General features: G+C 41.8%; 1 protein-coding gene across 4 annotated transcripts in view; it reads right to left on the bottom strand.

Moving 5' to 3' along the window:
- The window catches only part of XPO1 (exportin 1), an 82674-nt gene extending 63471 nt beyond the window's left edge, over positions 1 to 19203 (bottom strand). Inside the window, exons 1-3 of one of the 4 annotated variants that reach the window (XM_045010276.1) lie at positions 19016 to 19203; positions 14152 to 14283; positions 2868 to 2969 (exon numbers count right to left, since the gene is read on the bottom strand). In XM_045010276.1, the coding sequence (XP_044866211.1) occupies positions 2868 to 2969; positions 14152 to 14277 (228 nt within the window). In that variant the 5' untranslated portion in view covers positions 14278 to 14283; positions 19016 to 19203. Of the gene's footprint in view, positions 1 to 1616; positions 1681 to 2867; positions 2970 to 14151; positions 14284 to 15346; positions 15496 to 18682 lie in introns of those variants that run through there. The other 3 variants (XM_045010274.1, XM_045010275.1, XM_045010277.1) reach the window with 3 other exon arrangements.
- Positions 19204 to 20505: the final 1302 nt, after the last annotated feature.

Genomic DNA, 20505 nt, shown 5'->3' on the forward strand with positions numbered 1-20505 from the left:
AGCACAATGTAGACTGTCCCAAACTACATTGTACTCAAAATATTAACTTTTTGCTGTTCTCATCTTGACAGTGTTTACTTCCATATGCCTTCCTGCTCACTACAAATTTTTGCCTGTTTCACTCAAAAGCTCCACATTTGCAGAATATTCCTTAGACTTCAAAAACATTGTATGTAGTTATTCTGCAATTATAGAAAACAAATGGCATTTTTTTCATAATCAGCAGTAAATGTTTATCTTCTGGGTTTTGTTTTTAATTTTGTACAACTATCTAACAGCTGAAGTGAAGCCAAGATAACATTTGTACAGGAAAATCTGATTCACAAGCATACAATTCCTTTAAAAACAGCATGCTCTACTGTATAGCAAGCAACCTCAGCAACTAAAACAGTTTTATAGGTATAGCCTCTGTTTCTGTTACAGGTAAATAGAAGCTAACAAAACAAAAACAAAAAAACTTATAAAAGCTGGTGATAAAATTCAGTCTAAACTCAATGGTTGAACACTGATATCAGGCAGTATTAACATTCCCAAACCAGCTCTGAACCACTTTAAAGTTCCCAAATTGTATGGCTGCAGTCACATTAATAATACACTTAAAGCTAATGGCTAACCAAAACTGTATCTTTACTTCCTTAACAACTCCCGAGAGCTGTATTTTAAACAAATCAAATCACTTTGCTTTGAAAAGGGGATGGAAACTTTTTGTTAGAGTTTCACACAAACACATACACAAAAGTAACCTGAGACTGCTAGACAAAAATTCCCAACTTTTTAATGATACAGGCGAATGTCTAACCATCATTCTGTTTATTTCCTTTTCTAGATTCCTCGTCTCTTTTTCCCTTTGTCCACTATTTTTTTTACTGATTTATTTCTCCCAGTTTCTGTATAAGAAAGAAGCAACATGAACCTTGCCAACTTTAACTTTGCTGTATCACTTGCACATGAACTGAAGCAACAGAGAAAGCAAATGCCTCAACTCCATTACCGTGTCCAATCCACCCTCCTGGCCTACCATGCTAGAAGACTTTGTAAGCCATCCTGTGGAATAGATGCTGATAGCTGCCAAACCCTAGCCTGGATGATGTAATCTTTTTAAATCTTGGGGGGGGGGGGGGGGTTTGGTTTGTTTGGGTGTTTTTTTTTTTTTTTAAATAGTTAGTGATTTCTGGCACTGTGTTTCAAGTACCTGCCCAGCTCCAATAGTTGGAATTCTTTTCAGCCCAGAATTGCAAATACTGGCCAATTCTGAACGTCTTGGATTGGATTCCAGTAACGTACTTTTTATAGATTATAGACATCTATACAAACACACATTTAAGTAGCACTCAAAGTAAAGTAATGTCTTTCTAGTAGTTACTTAGTCTCTGGTTTTATCTTATGCTAAATATCAGAAGCACTGCAGAAATCGACTGCTGAGTTATGGAGGTGAGGGACAGATAACAGCAAAGACTGAATGAAAAAATGCATGAAATGATCCCTATGGCAGAAATTTCTATGGTACCCTTATTAATTACTTATTCTATGCATTGAATCCCCTTTCCCTCCCACCTCCCAAGAAACAAAAACAATTGATGAACAGAATTCAGTTAAAGGGAATCAAAAGGGTAGACCTTGTGGAGGCCTGCCGTCAAAGCCTAGCTGTGTCAGTTGCACAGGAAGACACCCCTTTTCTTCCTATTACAAGCAATCAACATAATGGAACATTATGATTAATATCAGATAGTGTTAACAGCTTTAAAGATAAAATATGATTGCATAAAAGCCAAATGTCATAGTGCATAAATTTAGCACCAAATCATTTGCAATTTATGTAAATTGAAGAATTCTTTACCTGTTGCTTTCTTTCTGTTCCTCTAATCATCTCATTTTTCACAAGACAAATTTGAGTTTTTAAAAATACTGTTGATAAATCAACTTAAACATTAGTAATGTCTGTCAGTATAAAAAGCAAAGTTTACCAGGCAAGCAAACAGGCAAACACTGTTACTTAAAGGTTAGCACTTTGAGGAAGTTCTTAAACTGTTTTCCCCTAAAATTTACAGAGTAAATTTTAAAAAGTTAGGACTGTTTCATGAATACTATCTGAATTCAGAAACATCTGAACATGGCCATTTTCTGTTCGAACACAAAGTATATTAAAATAACGTGTATCAAGCAGAAAACCATGCATAAAAATTACTTTATAATTAAGAGAAGTGTGAGTCAAACTTAAGACAGTCAAAATACATTTTGATCAACTCTTTTGTTCAAATTGCTTAGAAGTCTTAGAGTAAAACGTGTAGACTTACAAATAAAAACTGAGTTCTGTCCCCTTAATCAGTCACTATAATGGTGGCAGGGTTTAAAAAGTTGTACAACTTAGTGTGCTCCGCAAGCCAATACAGATTCTAGCCAACACTACAAAGTGTTCGGGATGCCTAGCTTGTATTGATTAAACTGCCCAAAATAATCCCAGTCTTATCTCTACCTTCAACATACTTAGGAACAAATTCTGCCCTCTGTTATGTGCACACGGCTCCCAATAATGAGAGCAAACATTTATTCAAGGACAAAATTTGGCCCTAGCAGATTTTATATTACTCAGATCTGTACTTATACCAAACTCATATGAATTCTGCATGTGCTTTGAAATACTTTATTCCTAATTTATTTCTTCCTTAAGAAAACTGTGTCAATGTAAAGGGAAAATTAAATGCTAGGCCTGTTTACGGCAGAGTTAAATTTAAAGCAACTTTAGGAATAAAAACAATAAAAAAAGTGTGGTTTGAAGCAACAAAAGCTAATGCTAAAAATGAGATACCTTCCTCAAAGTTTATGAATGGAAGAAAGGGAGAAAAATCAATTAAAAACCAGGGGCTTACTTTGGTGTTCATATTCTGAGAGAACTCCAAAATAGTATCAACTCTGGTCCATGCATCAGGATGTTCTTTTAAGTGAGTCAAGACTTCCTGTGCCATCCTTTGCTAAAGAAGGATAACAAAAAACACAATTAAATGCATTTTAGAAGCTATTTACCATAATAATGAATAAATATATATATAAAAAAATGAGGTTAAATCAAAAATGTATCTTGAACAGTTTAAGCACTTACCACATTAAAACCAAAAGTAGTCTGAATTAAGCAAGGAGCAACAGATCACATCAAATGTTTTCTGACTCTTTGGGTCAGCAAGTTTTGTTTAATTAACACTTCGGCATTCTCTCAAACCAGAATGGAATGGAATTAGTCCATAAGGAGAATATGTTCAGAATAAGTTCTACTTAATACTCTAAATTTACAAGCTTTCATATATTCAGAGAATTTGAGGTCTGAAGGGACCAATAGATCATCTAGTCTGACCCCCTGGGCTTTAGTGCAAATACTTGCATTACTCTACTTGCATTAGAACCCACTGAATCCCGAAACAGAATGCACTTAAGTTCTTCATGTAAAGAACTATGCAAATACGAAATAGTATTATTGTACTCGAGTGACTTTAAAGCAATATCAAGGGTCTCCACATTTATTGTCTCGATTTCTGTTGCCTTACAAGTAAAAAGAGAGGTATTTCTAAAGACAGCACTGCATTCTTCCCTTCTCCCTCATTAAAACCATTAACAACTAAGGCTGTCAAATGATTAAAAAAATTAGCTGCAATTAATTGTGAGAAAAATAATCAATTAATCACAGTTTCAACAGCACTGTTAAACAGAATACCATTTATTTAAATATTTATGGATATTCTCTACATTTTCAAATTTATGGATTTCAATTACAACACACAAAACACTGCTCACTTTATATTTCTGATTACAAATATTTGCACTGTAAAAAAAAGGAAAAAGTACTCGTAGAAATACTGGAGTGCAATCTCTTTATCATGAAAGTGCAACTTAAATTTTTGTTAACCTAACCGCACCCAAAAAAAAATGTAAAACTTTGGAGCCTAGAAGTCCACTCAGTCCTACTTTTGGTTCAGCCAATCGCTAAGACAAACAAGTTTGTGTACATTTATGGGAGATGACGCTGCCCGCTTCTTATTTACATCACCTGAAAGTTAAAACAGGAATTCGCATAGCACTGGCCTAGCTGGCATTGCAAGGTATTTATGTGCCAGATATGATAAACATTCATATGCCCCTTCAGCTTCCAGAGATGCTTCCATGCAAATGACTGATTCAATCCAAAGCAATGTAGACTGACATGTTCATTTTCATCATCTGAGTCAGATGCCACCAACAGACGGTTGATTTTCTTTTCTGGTGGTTGGGGTTCTGTAGTTTCTGGATTGGATTGTTGCTCTTTTAAAACTTCTGACAGCACGTTCCACACCCTGTCGCACTCAGATTTTGGAAGGCACTTTAGATTCTTAAACCTTGGGTTGAGTGCTGTAGCTACCTTTAGAAATCTCACATTGGTACTTTCTTTGCATTTTGTCGTATCTGTAGTGACAGTGTTCTTAAAAATCGAACAACATGCTGGTTTGTCATTCCAAGACTGCCATAACATAAAATATATGGCAGAATGCAGGTAAAAATCACAGAGCAGGAGCCATTTAAAGGAATTCAGTCAGAAATTTAATTAATGCATTTTTTTCAATGAACATCATTGCTATGGAAGCGTAAGGGGACTGTTGACCCCTTACTGAAACTCAGTAGGGTTTTTTGATTAGCCGTCTCCCAGTACCAAAAGAAAGTGGAAGGGCCAATGAAAAATCAGGACCCTGAGACTGATAGTACCAGGTCCAATGGGGAGAGGCCAATGCTCCAGGTCAGCCTCATTGACAGGGCAGGCAGGCCAATGAGGGAGTCAGAAGCCCAGGGGTCCCATCCTTTGTCTGAGCTGGAGCTGACAATGGCCAGAGTGGGCTGACGTAAGGACAGAGCAAGAGCCCAAGCTGAGCTGGGGAGCAGAGCAATGCCAGCCAGAGGGGAAAGTGGAGCAGCCCAGGGATCTGAGCTGGAGTCAGAGCAGCAGCAGCAGCGCTGAGTCAGAGTGAAGCTGGGGCTGGAGCAGTCCGGAGCCAAGCACAGTGAGCACCAGAGGAAAGCAAGGGGGACCCTGCGCAGAGGGTCCAGCGCAGGGAGATGCCACCAGCCAAGAGGCCTTGCAGGCCGGACTTGGAAGGGAGGGGGGAGGGGAGGGCAGCACTGGGAAGAAGGGTCCTACCATCTTGAGTCCGAGGGTGTGTGGCCACTGCCACCGCAAGTGTCCAACCCACTGCATCCATGCAGCACAGCCAGGGCCTGGCATCTGTGAGGAACAGACTGAATTTCCCTTACCCTCCAGAAACAGATGTTTTTGGTTCCCCCGTGCTCACAGAGTGGGGTTATGTTTTCCTTTATCCAGATGATACTAAACTGCTCAAGATAGTTAAGACCAAAGCAGACTGTGAAGAACTTCAAAAAGATCTCACAAAACTAAGTGATTGGGTAACAAAATAGCAAATTACATTTATCCACATTAAATTTCAAGTAATGCACATTAGAAAAAATAACCCCACCTATACATACAATATGATGGGGGATAATTTAGCTACAACAAATCAGGAAAAAGATCTTGGAGTCATCGTGGATAGTTCTCTGAAAACATCCATGCAGTGTGCAGCGGCAGTCAGAAAAGCAAACAGGATGTTAGGAATCATTCAAAAAGGGATAGAGAATAAGATGGAGAATATCTTATTGCCCTTATATAAATCCATGGTATGCCCACATCTTGAGTACTGCGTACTGTGGTCTCCTCATCTCAAAAAAGATATACTGGCATTAGAAAAGGTTCAGGGAAGGGCAACTAAAATTATTAGGGGTTTGGAACGGGTCCCATATGAGGAAAGATTAAAGAGGCTAGGACTTTTCAGCTTGGAAAAGAGGAGACTAAGTGGGGATATGATAGAGGTATATAAAATCATGAGTGATGTGGAGAAAGTGAATAAGGAACAGTTATTTACTTGTTCCCATAAGAACTAGGGGCCACCAAATGAAATTAATGGGCAGCAGGTTACAGTTAACTTGTGGAACTCCTTGCCTGAGGAGGTTGTGAAGGCTAGGATTATAACAGGGTTTAGTCCAGGGGTCTCAAACTCAAATGACCCCGAGGGCCGCATGAGGACTAGTGCATTGGCCCGAGGGCCGCATCACTGACACGCCCCCTTGCTGCCCCTGGCCCCACCCCCAATCCACCCCTTCCATGAGGCCCCGCCCCTGCCCTGTCTCTTCTCCACCTCCTCCCCTAAGCGCACGGCTCCCCGCTCCTCCCCCCTCCCTCCTGGAAAGTGCTAAGTGCCACCAACAGCTGTTTGGCGGCTTGGCGGCGGGAAGCGCCTGGAGGTAGGCAGAAAAAAAAATGAAGAGTAATATAGTAGTATAGTATTAAAATATAGTATGCTATTAAAAGTCAATTTATTAACTTTTTTATTAACTTCTTTAACTGTAATGTGAAACGTCAGTGCTAATTTTGACAGTCATTTCATTTTTGGCCACTTAGCTGGCAGCGTTTTGCATCAACCAGAGCATCAATATTAGGTTTGATATCCTGAGACGAAACCAATCTCAGTGTTGCTTGCAAATGTTCATCAGTGAGCCTTGACCTTAACACAGATTTGTTAATCTTCATGGAAGAGAAAAACTGTTCACATATATATGTACTTCCAAACATTGCAATTATCCTTGCAGAAGCAGAGAATAACATGGGAAATCTTTCTTGTGAAAGAAACCTGTAGAATTCTGGAATTCCAACATCTGTATACTTCTGCTTCAAAATTGTGTCACACTGAAGCTCCACTAACTCCATCTGCACTTCCTCTGCAACATTGTCAATTTCAACAGCAAATGGTGTGGGAAAAAGTTGAAAATGTGGTTCAAGTGCCTTGAAATCTTTAAACCGCACATCAAACTGTTTGTGTAAGTTAGAAATGATCTCTGCATATTCTTTCAAGGATTTGGGTTCAACTTTTCCTAAGGAATTCAGAGTTGAGAAATGGACCAAATTGCCAGCAGTCAGGTGTTTCCCCCATAAAGTAAGCTTGACTTTGAATGACTTAATACTGTCATACATCTGTGTTATCACCTGTTTTCTACCCTGAAGTTTCAAGTTCAGTGCATTCAGGTGATCAGTTACATCTGTTAGAAAAGCAAGGTTGCAGATAAAAGTGGAATCAGCAAGCTGTGGAACCTCCTTGTTTTTCATTTTCATGAAGGAATCAATCTCCTCTTTAAGTGCAAAAAAACGCTTCAAAACATTTCCACGACTCAGCCATCTAACTTGAGTGTGATACAGAAGTTCCCCATATTCACTGTCCATACTTGCTAGAAAAGAAGTGAACTGTCTGTTATTCAGCCCTCGTGCACGTATAAAATTAACAGTTTTAACAACTACATCCATAACTTCTTTCATTTGTAGACTTTTACTACACAGGGCTTCTTGGTGCAAAATACAATGTATACTGGTGAAGCTAATTCCTGGTATATTGAGGCTGTTCAGTTTGGTCTTCAATAATCCAACCACACCAATGTTTTCAGAGCACATTGATGGCGCACCGTCCGTAGCCAAAGATACGAGTTTGTTCCATTGCAGCGCAGCTTTTTCAATGCACTCTTCCAATCCTTGAAATATGTCACGTCCCGTTGTGGTACCCTTCAGTGGCATTAAGTCTAGCAATTCTTCAGTTATATTCAAATTGCAGTCCACACCTCTAATGAACACTGCACACTGTGCGGTATCTGATACATCTGTACTCTCATCAAGAGCAATTGAAAATACTTCAAAGTCTTTTGCCATTTGAATCAATTGTTTTTGCACATTATCAGCTAAAACCGTTATCCTGCAGGCAACTGTATTTGCAGACAAGCTTATGCCTTCAAAACCTATCTTCCTATCAGGACATAAAATTTCACTGGCCTTCATAAGACATTCTTTTTATGAATAAGCCTTCTGTAAAAGGTCGCGATGATTTAGCTATCATTTCGCTTATCACAAAACTTGCTCTTACTGAATCTTCGCTAGACTTGTTAATCCCTGAAAATAAATTTCTTTGCTTGGCAAATGCTGCTTTAAGTTGCTGAACTTTTTCCTCTCGGATTTTTACGGTGAATGCATCATATTTTTCACGGTGCATCGTGTCATAGTGCCGACGCACGTTATACTCCTTGGGAACAGCAATCGTTTGCTGACAAATAAGGCATTGAATTTTATCTTTTACCTCTGTGAAAAAATATAAATTCTCCCATTTGTCTTGGAAAACTCTCTTTTCTTCCATGAGTGTTCTTTTTTTTGACAAAGTCATTTCCAAGCAGTTTTAATAAATATATACACTCAGTAATGCACCTCACTCAAAGGACAAAACACGCACTTAGATTTACTGCCTAAGGCTCTGGGAGGGAGTTTGGGTGGGGGAGGGGGTCTGGAGTACAGGCCCTGGGCTGGAGTTTGGGTGGGGGAAGGGGTCTGGAGTGCAGGCTCTGTGCTCGGTGCAGGCTCCAGGCTGCGGCAGGGGGTGGGGGTGCAGGCTTTGGGACGGAGTTTGGGGATAGGAGGGGGTGCAGGGGTGAGGGCTGTGGGGCTGAGGGTGAGGGGTTTGAGACATTGGAGAGGCTCGGGGCATTGGAGAGTCTCAGGACTAGGGCAGGGGAAGGGCAGCGTGCCCTGGCCCTAGTGCAGGGGGGCGCTAGGACCCTGCGGCAGCAGGTGATGCCGGAAGCCGGCATAACGGAGGAGTGGAGTCAGCGTGAGCTCCCGGGCAGGCTCCAGTGCGGTGAGGGGGCAGCAAGTGGGGGCCGGGAGACACTGGGGGGAGGCGCGTGGGGGTAGCAGGTGGGGCCAGGGGAGAGACCCGGCCCCAAACATTGGGGAGCAGCGCGCGGGGAGCTTAGGCACAGAAAATAACTCGGGGGGGGGGTTAGGGGAGTTTGGCAGCGACAGGAAGTAACTGGGGGAGCTCCGCGGGCCGCAGGGAAGAGCTCCGAGGGCCGCATGCGGCCCGCATGTTTGAGACCCCTGGTTTAGTCCATTAATGGCTATTAGCCAGGATGGGTAAGGAATGGTGTCCCTGGCCTGTGTTTCTCAAAGAGTGGAGATGGATGGCAGGAGACAGATCACTTGATCATTACCTATTAGGTTCACTCCCTCTGGGGCACCTGGCATTGGCCACTGTCACCAGACAGGATACTGGGCTGGATGGACCTTTGGTCTGACCCAGTATGGCCATTTTTATGTTCCTTTAACCTTTCCCATTTTTTCCTTATTTTTTAATTGGTTGCTGTTGAATAAATTATATTTGCTTTGAACTATATGTAATATCAGCGGGGTCAGGGAAGCGTTCAATGAGAAAAGAATATCTTGGACAGGGGACACCCTAGCCCATGTCTTAAGTGACCACGACAAGACTGGGAGTCAAGCCCCACAAGAATCCTGGGCCCAGTCTTGTTGGGGTTACAAGGACTTTGCCACACAGGAGTGGGGAAGGGGAGTCCTTGAGGTCAGGCAGGGCATAGAAGCAAGGACTCAGATTCTTTCGCTAGCCAATTTCACCAGAGTAGTGTGTGAGCCAGAAAAGTTCCCTACAATAGTGAGACCATTTCCCCACTTACATAATCATGTCCTCTGGATTGTTGGCTGAAGCATGAAGGGGCATATGAATGTTTGGCATATCTGGCACATAAATACCTTGCAACACCGGCTACAAAAGAGCCATTTGAATGCCTATTCTCACTTTCAGGTGGCACTGTAAATAAGAAGCGGGCAGCATGATCTCCCATAAATGTAAACAAACTTGTTTATCTTAGTGATTGGCTGAAGAAGTAGGACTGAGTAGGCTCCAAAGTTTAAAAAAAATTTTTTTTTTGAGTGCAGTTATGTAACAACTAAATTCTACATGTGTAAGTTGCACTTTCATGATAAAGAGATTGCACTACAATACTTGTAGGAGGTAAATTGAAAAATACAATTCTTCGATCTTTACAGTGCAAATATTTGTAATCAAGAAAATAAAGTGAGCAATGACCACTGATTAAAACTGATTACTCAATTTAAAAAAAATAATCACTATTAATTTGTTTTGAGTTAATCACTTGAGTTAACTGCAATTAATTGACAGCCCTATTAATAAGGATTATACAGGCCAAAGTAGGCCCTCGGTGACCTGTCCAACCATCCTGTCTTCAGTGGGTGTGCAAAATAACAATATGAAATTTAGATCAGTTTATATATCTGAGTGCCTAAAATCAGACTCCTAGATCCACACTTAGAGAGTCAAATACGTGGGCACTTCTGGAAAAAAGCCGTTTACCAACAAATCCACTGCAATCAATGGAAGGCTGGTATTCGGCACCTGATTTTATGAGAAGGCAGGTTTGAATTTTTTTGTGTACTAAACAATGGTGTATAAAAGGACTAACAGAATCTACCTCACTCTCCCAGGCATAACACAGTTAAAGGTTACTTTTTGTCACTCAAATTAGCAAATGGATCTGAATGTAGATAAGGAGCAGATTTATTGAATAAGTATGTGCATTTTTACAGTTACTTTTCAGAACACAGCTGCACTAAGACATTTGCATTCTTAGTCACTGGAAATAAGTATATTATATACCTTACATACATTATGTACACACATATAACAAAGACAGTCCCCTGGCTCAGAGGGCTCAAAATCTACATGTCCAACAGATGGCAAACAAGATGGACAAACTAAATATGGTAGGGATGAGTTAAGACACCTGTATGGAATTTTACATATTTTACATTCAGATCAAAATACGGAACTCAGCAACCATAACTGTAAAGGTCTAACTTGGGGAAGGGCAGGAATGATGAAGTTAGTAAGAATAAAGGGAACAGGAAAAGAAAGGAGGGGGTAGATGGGCATTCATAGCTTCTCACTTGCCTACCTGATAAGCAGGTTGAGGTTTTGTAATCATTATGGCAAAAGTGAGCCTTAAGGACAGAGGCATTTTTTCCACGTGTAAGTGGTTTCAGGGGAGAAAGCATGGAAGTCTTACTCCTTTAATGGTTAAGAGAAGAAATCTTAAATAACTTAATCTCAGCTAACTTTGCATTCCTATTGTTTCTACCAGTTTTGAAGCTGTGCTCTGTGCCAAGTCTGCCTTTTAGAGGCAGTGGTTCTGCTGGCACTAGTGCTTGTTGTGGAAATATACATACGAGAGTCAGTGATATGAAGACACTCAATGAAAAATGTGTGCATCCACAGGAACACACACTTTTTAATACACTACATACTGAAACTTTTCATGAAGAAGCCATGTATTTATGCTCTGATACAATTACACCTCTACCTCGATATTACGCTGTCCTTGGGAGCCAAAAAAATCTTACCACGTTATAGATGAAACCATGTTATATTGAACATGCTTTGACCCACTGGAGTACACAGCCCTGCCCCCCCGGAGCACCGCTTTACCGAGTTATATCCAAATTTGTGTTATATTGGGTGGTGTTATATCGAGGTAGCAGTGTATATGCTTAAATATAATTTGCTTTTGACAATTTTATTCCATTTCCCTTTTTCAATTCTTTTGTCATTAGTTTATCTAAGTGTCAAAAGCTTAAAAGGCACACAATCCACTGAAATTGTACCCATTTGATTTATAAGGGGAACCATTCAATTTCTTCCATTGACAGAGCAATGGCATTTTTTCAACAAAATTGTTTAGTATTCAGCATTCAAAGGATATATTCTGGTCGTAATTCCCCCTAACATCCAATACCAATTCAACAAAAGAATACTAAAGAGAGAGCAGATATCTTAAAAGCTCCTTCAAGACCTGCTGCATATACTATTTAAATAGCAAATATTCAGGAGTCAATACTATGTTACTTTGCATAAGAAATTTCACAGAGCTTCAGAATATATGGGAAATTGTCATATTATGAACTTAAACTTGTGACCGCTTAAGTTTGGAAAAGGAGCTCACACATCGTACACACCTCAGAAGGTGTACACAAGGCCAAACAATGGGTTTTAGCATCTATAAGAATCTACACTAAGAAACCTGGCATAGCAGACTACCTTTTATGGAGGTACCAATATATAAAGTGGGTATTTGTGTGGCTGGTTTTATTTGTTTATTAGTGAGGGGGAAAAAGGGGACAGAAAAGGTGTTCAGTTACAAATATTTAGCCTCTTTATAATTCCGTCACATTCTTCAAGTCTTGTTCAATGTTTGATACTTTAGGGTAGGATACTTGCTACAAGCCATTACTTGCCACAAAATCTGTGACACTGTCCAGATATTATAAAACAATGAAAGTATGCCAGGAAAACAGACATGTTACTATTGTTTGAGCAATACTTATCTTTAAAAATTAAACACCTAGCTTTTATATAGTGCTTAGATAAACTGATTTTAAAAGACAATAGAAGGTTCACTTTCAGACAGGTAGCATAAAGCAACTTTAAAATATAGTGAGTACGAAATGCCAAAAGTCTCAATCCACTGAATGTATATGGAAAGAGTGGCAAAAGAAAGAGTATAACTGAAAGAAAAGTCCAGACATCACATACATTTTTATAATGTCTTTTGTTATGTATGATAACCAGAATTATTTTAAACAAAAGGTTTCCCCCTTGCATATGATCCTGGAGTGAAGTCAATGGTAAATTTGTGACATCATAACTGTAGGGATATTAAAGAAGGTTTATATTAAACATGGTTTATATGAGAAATGATTTATTGATTTATTGTTAATTGATACTTTATAACTTAAGGTTTATGTTAGAAGTAAATTTGTGATCCCCAACATTTAGCTTCTAACCTGCAAGCCACCAGCTGTGTCTGTGTAAAGCCTGCTCAAAGAGATACTTGGTATAAAACTTGTTAAGCTCAAAGAAATACTTGGTATAAAACTTGTTAAACATTAATTATCTCTAAGTAAGCCAAAACAGTAGCTGTTATAGTGTATAGATAGAGACCCCCACCCTCTGTAAGTTTTCATCTCACTTTATCTTTGCTTGTTAAAAGACAGGGAGTCTCACATAAATTGGTAACACCCCAAAAGGTAAAGAGACAGTGAAATAGATGTGATTAAGATAGAGAATGTATGTGAATGCATGCCTAGTTTAAACAATGAATGAATGGTTAGGGAGTCACCAGCCTGAAGAATTCAGTGTCGGCTGAAGAAGGTGTCAAGTGGGATCAACCAGATGACCCCCCGGAGGGCAAACTGGAATCCACCCACCACACCTCAAAGGAAGGAAAAACAAAACATCTTATAACATGGAGCCAGCCATCTGCTGATTGATTTAGCAACAGCAGAATGAAGCAACTCCTATGAACTAACATAGGGAAAAATCCCTATAAAACTGGACTCTAGGACTTTGAGTCTATGGTTCTGCCGCCAGCCTCCAGGAGCATCAGATGCATCTGACACAGACTCGGCTCCATCCTCATGACCAAGATACCTGGCCAGTAACTTGACATGAGCAACATCTAGGCTGGTAACTATAACATCTATACAGAACCTGAATGAATGATTGTGTGAATGAATATGTGTGTGTGTGTGTGTGTATGTGTCTGTGTCTGTGTGTGTATAAGGAATAAGTAGTGATAGAAACAAGTAGGAAAACATTGTCTTTTGTTTTGTTATGGTATTTACAATAAATGTGGCATCTTTGCCTTATCCCTCTTAATAAGATCCTGCTGGTTTTTATTATATTGGTATAACATAACTACTTCCATGCTAACAGAATGTCAAACATGGCATGATTATGACTTCCCTGCAGGAATAAAGTACAGAAGTTGGGCTGTGAGGGAGACAGCTCTTATCAAAGCACACTTTTTCATACATTTAATAACAGAAGAATGACTGGGTAAGCAGATCCTTTTAGATATAAATGTTCTCTTCATGTTTGTCTTATCTTAAGGCCTCCTTTAAAACTGGGACACAAATCAGCATCAGGTAGTCTGCCAAATTTGTAAGGTACCTTGTCACCAATACTATGAAATAGTCTTTCCATGAGTATTCTAGTCATATCAGAGTGAAATTCCTTCTGGTTTAACTCCTGTTAAAATGTGTTGGGTGAACTTGAAATGAATTGAAATTATTTTACTTAGTGTTCCTCTAAGGATTTATAGACTAATGTAAAGTTTTAATATGGCCAACTCTATAATACTCTTGAATTAAGACTTCCATATTTTGGACATGTATTTTACCTGGGCTCCTTCTCCATGGTACAGGCAATTCACCACATTGTCCAAGAGATTGATATCCAATTTCTGGTTGAAATCCAGCAGCTGACGAGCTGCATGGTCTGCTAACATTGTCATAATTGCTGGCATAGATTACTGCAAAATAAAATGAATCAGATCAAACTAGAGAAGTCAATCAGTTTCCAGCAACTTTGTAAGAAACTATTTATACAGCTGCTTTTAAGTGACCTGTTCAATATAGCCATCTCACTTCAAAACTGGCAAGGAAAACTGCACAATTAAAAGTTTTCTTAGACCTCGAAGATAAAATTATATATTGATGTCACTGCATGTTGAATTATGGAAGTGCAATACTGCAAATATTAGAAAAACTTCAATATTAACCATGTCTATCTGAAAACTTACAAATTATAATGCCAAACAAGTTGGTAGTAGGTTTTACACAGGAGACTTCATACATGTGAATAAATTTAAGTTTAGCTGGCCTTAGTCTCCATTCCAATTCAAGGTAAGACTGTAGATATGAGAAGCAGAATTCAACATGTTACAGCAGTAGCAAGCCACACTAAAAGCCAAGTTAGGTTAACAGCAATAAAATTTTAAACAGATATTTGCAAATTTAATTTGTTTCAACTGGAGGTATTTTTTTGTTTAATTTTCTGAAAATATTCTAGCAAATAAGTTTATTGACAGGAATATTTGCCAAAAACATTAAATTTAAACTAATATTAAAGAATATTCAGACAGACTTTGGAATTTCCATACCAAATATGCACACTTGAAGTCTAGTTTTATGATTTTTGTGGAACTGAACTGTCACCTATGTATCCAATCAACAGCAGCCCAGATTAATTTTCAAATATTTGCAATGAACTGCTCACAGATGATAGATGCACCAGAATTATTCAACACACAAGTAAATTGGAGAAGTCAGTGCTAGCCTTAGGAGTACTTTTTCAAAAAGAAAAACACAAAATGTATTAAGTTTTCAGCATAAAACTTATTTGCCCACTTTTAACTACAAAGAAATCTGACTAAGAAGGGGACAGTGAAGGTCTCCCATACTAAAGGAATAAACCTACCAACAGCATATTTTCCACCCATATTTTCCATCCAACATATATATATGTTTATACATATGTATGTTAAAGTACATTGCAGCAAAATCCAGAGTTTGAAAAATGTATAGGACTCTTACAAGCCAAAAAGTCATAAAAGATTGGAGGGGCATCCACAGCAGTGAAGGCAAGACACTCAGTTAAGAGTAAGGTATCATTTGGAAGGGAATCATCATCCTGGATCGGACTGGAGGCTCTTTGCATATCAACCTTTGATTTGTAGGTATTTGATCAGCTTCATACCTCACTTTGGCTGCTGGGAGAAAAACACACACACACACACACACACTTGCTCATAACTTCCCCATGCAGCTATAGAGTGAAATTAAACATGACTGTCCATTTCAGTGATACCCATATCATTGGCCAGCAGCAGCAAAATCCCTGAACAGCAGCAGAAGCACTGGAGATATTTGGGAGGCTGAACATAGAGCTTCTAGTAGTCCTTGTGGCTATTTCAAAACAAGCTTAATACTACCAAAATTGTTGGATTAGGTCCCCCTGATTCACCAGCAAAACTACTGGAAGTAATCTGTATCTTCATTCCCAAATAATTCCTAGTGTATGTTAAAAAGTTACTGTTTCTTGATTAAAAAGAAACTAGGTTTAATTTATGCCATCCAAGTTGAATTGTTAAGCTTAGAAAGGAAGACAGAGGCTGTATTCCAAGTCTATCCAAGTAATTACTACATAAATGTGAGAGAGACTCATGCATCAAAGCGCTCACTCAGAAAATTTCTTTCATTGGGATTTATATAACCAAACATGCTAAATAAGTGTTCCAATACCAGAGGGGCACATCTTTATTCACTCAATAATTAGTCTGCTGGCAAAAAGTAAATATTAGAGCAGCGGTTCTCAAACTGTGTCTCGGGACCCCACAGTGGGTCTCGATTCTGTTTTAATGGAGTCGCAAGGGCTGGCCTAGACTTGCTGGGACCCAGGGCCAAAGCTAGAGCCCTTTATTAGAGGGATTCTTTTTATTACATCAGTTATCACTTTTAGAACAAGTATGTATGCTTAGTAGGATATCAGAATTAGAACCATAACCTGAAATAAAAAATATCTTAATTGGTTCAATATTTTAAAAATAATCCACCATGGCTGTCAATTTTTTCTTCACTCCAAATATAAATTCCATACTCCACTATGATTATACAAATGGAAGATTCAAAAATGTCAAATCTGAAGAAGCAAGAAAAAATGAGAAATCATGTGAGATACTAACTCTGGAAAACCCTCCTTCCTGGGGAGAACTACAATTACATCTTGGACAAAGTGCCAACTGGTAAAAAAGCAGTAAAACTATTCAATTCATATAATCTTCGAGTTACATTTAACTCCCCCTCCTCCTAATTCACATTCGGACACGCCCCCTTCCGTTTGCATCTGCTGCACATGGCTGAAGAAGTAGGAAAGCTGCTTTTCAATCTAACCAACGTTAAATTGACAGACACATTCAATTTAAGTGAAAGCCTCCTCCAATTGCTTTAAAACGGTCTTAAGAGCGCACTTCAGCCTCCACGTGACTAGAAGTTATTAGTCACGTGGAAGCAGAAAGGAAACATTTCTAATAGAGCACTTTGCCACTCCCAGTATTATCTTCAAAATGACCTACCTACTGGTGAACTGAAATACAAAAATGGCGGCTTTGTGGTCAATGCCAACTGCGATTAACTTGATTCCCTGCTCCTAATAATGTGCCTACATCAAGTCTACAGTATTGCATGCGATCTGCTAGACTCCCACCCCCATCCACAGATCAGCCTGCACCAAAAACGCTTCTAAATGCCACAATATATTAATGCAACAGTGCTAATAAAGCTGGAGTGAAAACAAACCAAATATTAAAATTAATAAACATGGGAAGGATCTGACACTTGCCGAAGCCCAGAAGAATGAAGACTTACTGCTTACATAGCTACCCGATGTTTCAGTGGCCTTGTGCAATGAAGTCCAAGAATAGTTATACCAAGTGTACCGATTACCGTTCATAAACAGATTTAGAATAGCAGTTTTAAAACGATTTGGGCTGGGTGAATTAGAACATACACGCAAAAACCAAGTGAAAACTGCTTAAAAACACGCGAGTTAAACTCTAGGTCAAATACAACTCTCTACAAAGAGAGACAGCTACGCTACTTCGGGCTGCGCGGGGGCAGCAGCACGCTTCATTTAAGTATAGAAGTAGGAGAAACATACAGTTACCCCGCCCCATTCAGCGAGCGAACAGCTCCACTTCTAACTACAATGGAAGTCAAATCAGCATCCCCACCACACTCTTACACACTGTGGATTATTTATATCAGGCAATTAAAAGTTCAGGTTTCTTCTAACTGTATAGCCTATGCACAATTAGACATGCACAGCACACCAGACCTGCATTATACACCAGTTTAGACACATACAAAAATGTTGTGCATTTATATTAAAGTTAATACCGCAGTTCCAGACACTAATGAACCAGCTTGTTTCCCTCCCCCGTATACGTGTGTGTATAGCAATAATGGGTAGCAGAACTTTGGTTAAATCTCCTTGCAAAGCTGCAGACACATCAGATTGCCGAACATTTATCCAATTCAATGTAAATTCATTCGAATTATTAGCAGCAAGATATTTGATGTACACAAATACTGCAGTCACACACATGTGAACACACAGACGCACACCCACCCAGCGTAAAGGCCGTTGCTGACTTCCCTTGCAAAGCAGCAGGAATACCGCAGTACATGGAACATTTATACCATTAAAACACACAACTACACGCCAATCGGTTTGCCTAACAGACAGTTAATACTCAACTATCTACCGGACCGGGGGGGGGCGGTGAAGGGTTGTAGGGGGTTAGGAATAGAAAGCGGTTTGGTGGGTTTCTTTGCAGAGAGCAGCAGGGACACTGCAGCCCCTCCCTCCTCTCGGTCCCTGCGTTGTATACAGGGCCACCCCACGTGATCCAGGCGGACGTTTCAATACTGCTGCACAGACACACAAAAATATTTCTGGAAACTTCCACTCCTAATAATTTACAGATTATGTCCCTAGTTTCCCGAGTTCCCAACGCCAGCCCCAGTCCCACACTTCACCTATCACGAAAGGCACAAAATGACCATAATCTACCCCCACGAGCCTTCACAGCAGCCTCCCATCTTCTCACACGCGCCTGCTTTCCCCACATCCGCGGCACCAGTGGTAGAATCTGTGCTCTCAATGGCACTGCCAACACGTCTGATGGTGGTACCCCAAAGAGCACAATTCTCCCGCTCCGAGTCTTGCACCCCGCTTGTGCCTCTCCTACCCCACAGACTTTCTGTCCCCCCTCCCCCTTCTGGCCTCTTTCAGGCCTCCCACTTCCCCCCCCCAATACGTGATCCCCGCACCCCAGGATTTCAACCCCCACAGTATTAAGAGTTACTTACCTAAATAGTTTTACAGCCTCTGCCTTTAAAAAAAATTCGGGCGGGAGTGTGAAGTTTCCAACCACACCAAAAAAAAAATTAGGAGAAATCACACACACGCGCGCCCTCTCCCCTACTGAGCGTTTATTGGTGTCAACCTTCTTCCCCCACCGCCTCCAAGAGACGCGTGCGCTGGGCCGGTTGTATGACACACGCTCAGCGCGGGCTGCTGCTACCCCCTGGCCAGGCTCACTTGCTCCCTGCGGCCCCTGGCGCGCCCTACAAGGACTCGGCCCCCAACTCCCCGCTCCAGGGCCAAGGCCGCCCAGCGCCGGGGATGGAGCCCCTCCCTACCCGGCTGCTTGGCTCTGGCTCGTTGCTTTCCTGGAGCTCCTTGAGTCCCTAGTTCCCCAGGCCCCGCTGAGTCGCTGCGTTGGTGGGCCCCGGGTCTCTCGCTCGCTCGCTCCCCAGGCCCCGGGCGCCTCTGGCTGAGTCTCTGCCTGCCCGGGCCCCCGCTGCTCCCCCTGATCTGGCCGGTGCTCAGTTCACCCCCATCTCCCCCCCGCTCGCACTAAACTTTGCCCCCGTGGATGTGTCGGCGGCTCCCCCTGCGGGCTCCCCTGTGAGCAGGTCACACACACAGCGACGGAGGCAGCGGCGGCGGCGGCAGGGAGTGAGCGCAGCGTTTCTCCCCCTCCTAGTGCCACAGACTCGGAACCGGCTCAAACCGGTTCAGACTGGGAGATTCCATCTCGGTTTAGTTTTCAGCCCATGGCGCCGCGAAGCGTTTGGAAACCTCGGGCCTCCGCCCAGCTGCTGCTCCCATTGGTTCCGAACACGGTCGCTGCGCAGGCGGCCTCGCCTCTCAGTGGACAAGGCGCCTGTCCGTCTGCTGCGCGGCCGTGAAAGGGAGGAGCGGGAGGCCCCGCCTCCTCTCCAGCAGCGATTTGCCCGCAGAGGGGGGAGGTGGTGGAGTGGCAACCCTCGCTGACTGGCCGCGCAGGAGTGTCGCTCAAGGGCGATGCCCGCCCACATCTCCCGACCGCGGGCGCAGTTTTTACCTGCCGCCTATTGGTTGGGCGCTTGGCATGACGTAGGAGTTCGATTGAAGCTTTTTACGACCGTGCATGTAGAAGGGCGCGCGGTTGCGTAGAACGGGTAGCGAGGCGCCGAGAAAGCGCGGGGCGAGGTAGCGGGACCGCTAGGCGAGTGCAGCGCTTGTAGGGCCCTCCCGCGGGGTTGTTCCTAGCAGCAGCTTCTGCCTCAGCGTTCGCTGGGAGGGAGCCGGGGCTAGTGGGTGCGGCTGTCGCTGGTTTGTGGGGGCAGCGGGAGAAGGGCTCAGAGAAAAAACCGGCCGGGGGGGGGCTGTTGTGTGTGCCAAAGGGAGCCCCCGCGGTTATCGCCCCCGGGTCCTTGTGAGGCCCCATCACCGTAGGGCCTCACAGCCATTGAGTCTTTGTCTTCACAGCACTCCTGTGAGGCAGGGCGGGGCAGTCCCGTGTTACAGCAGGGCAGAGGGTCACTGACCCGCCCAGGGCCCACAGGGCAGGAAGGCCCTGGCTGAACCGGGAATGCCTGGCCTATTAGCGTTTTATAGTGAATGGCGGTGTTGGGACAGCACTATCCTGCTCTCTGGTGGCTAAAACTGGCCAAGCGATGACTGTCACTCTTCAAGAAGGTTTGAGAGTGGTAGCCGTGTTGGTCTGTATCAGCAAAAACAACAAGGAGTCCTTGTGGCACCTTAGAGACTAACAAATTTATTTGGGCATAAGCTTTAGTGGGTCCAAAAGCTTATGCCCATATAAATTTGTTAGTCTCTAAGGTACCACAAGGACTCCTCAGTT

The sequence above is a fragment of the Mauremys mutica genome, chromosome 3 (assembly GCF_020497125.1).
Source record: "Mauremys mutica isolate MM-2020 ecotype Southern chromosome 3, ASM2049712v1, whole genome shotgun sequence".
NCBI lineage: Eukaryota > Metazoa > Chordata > Testudines > Geoemydidae > Mauremys > Mauremys mutica.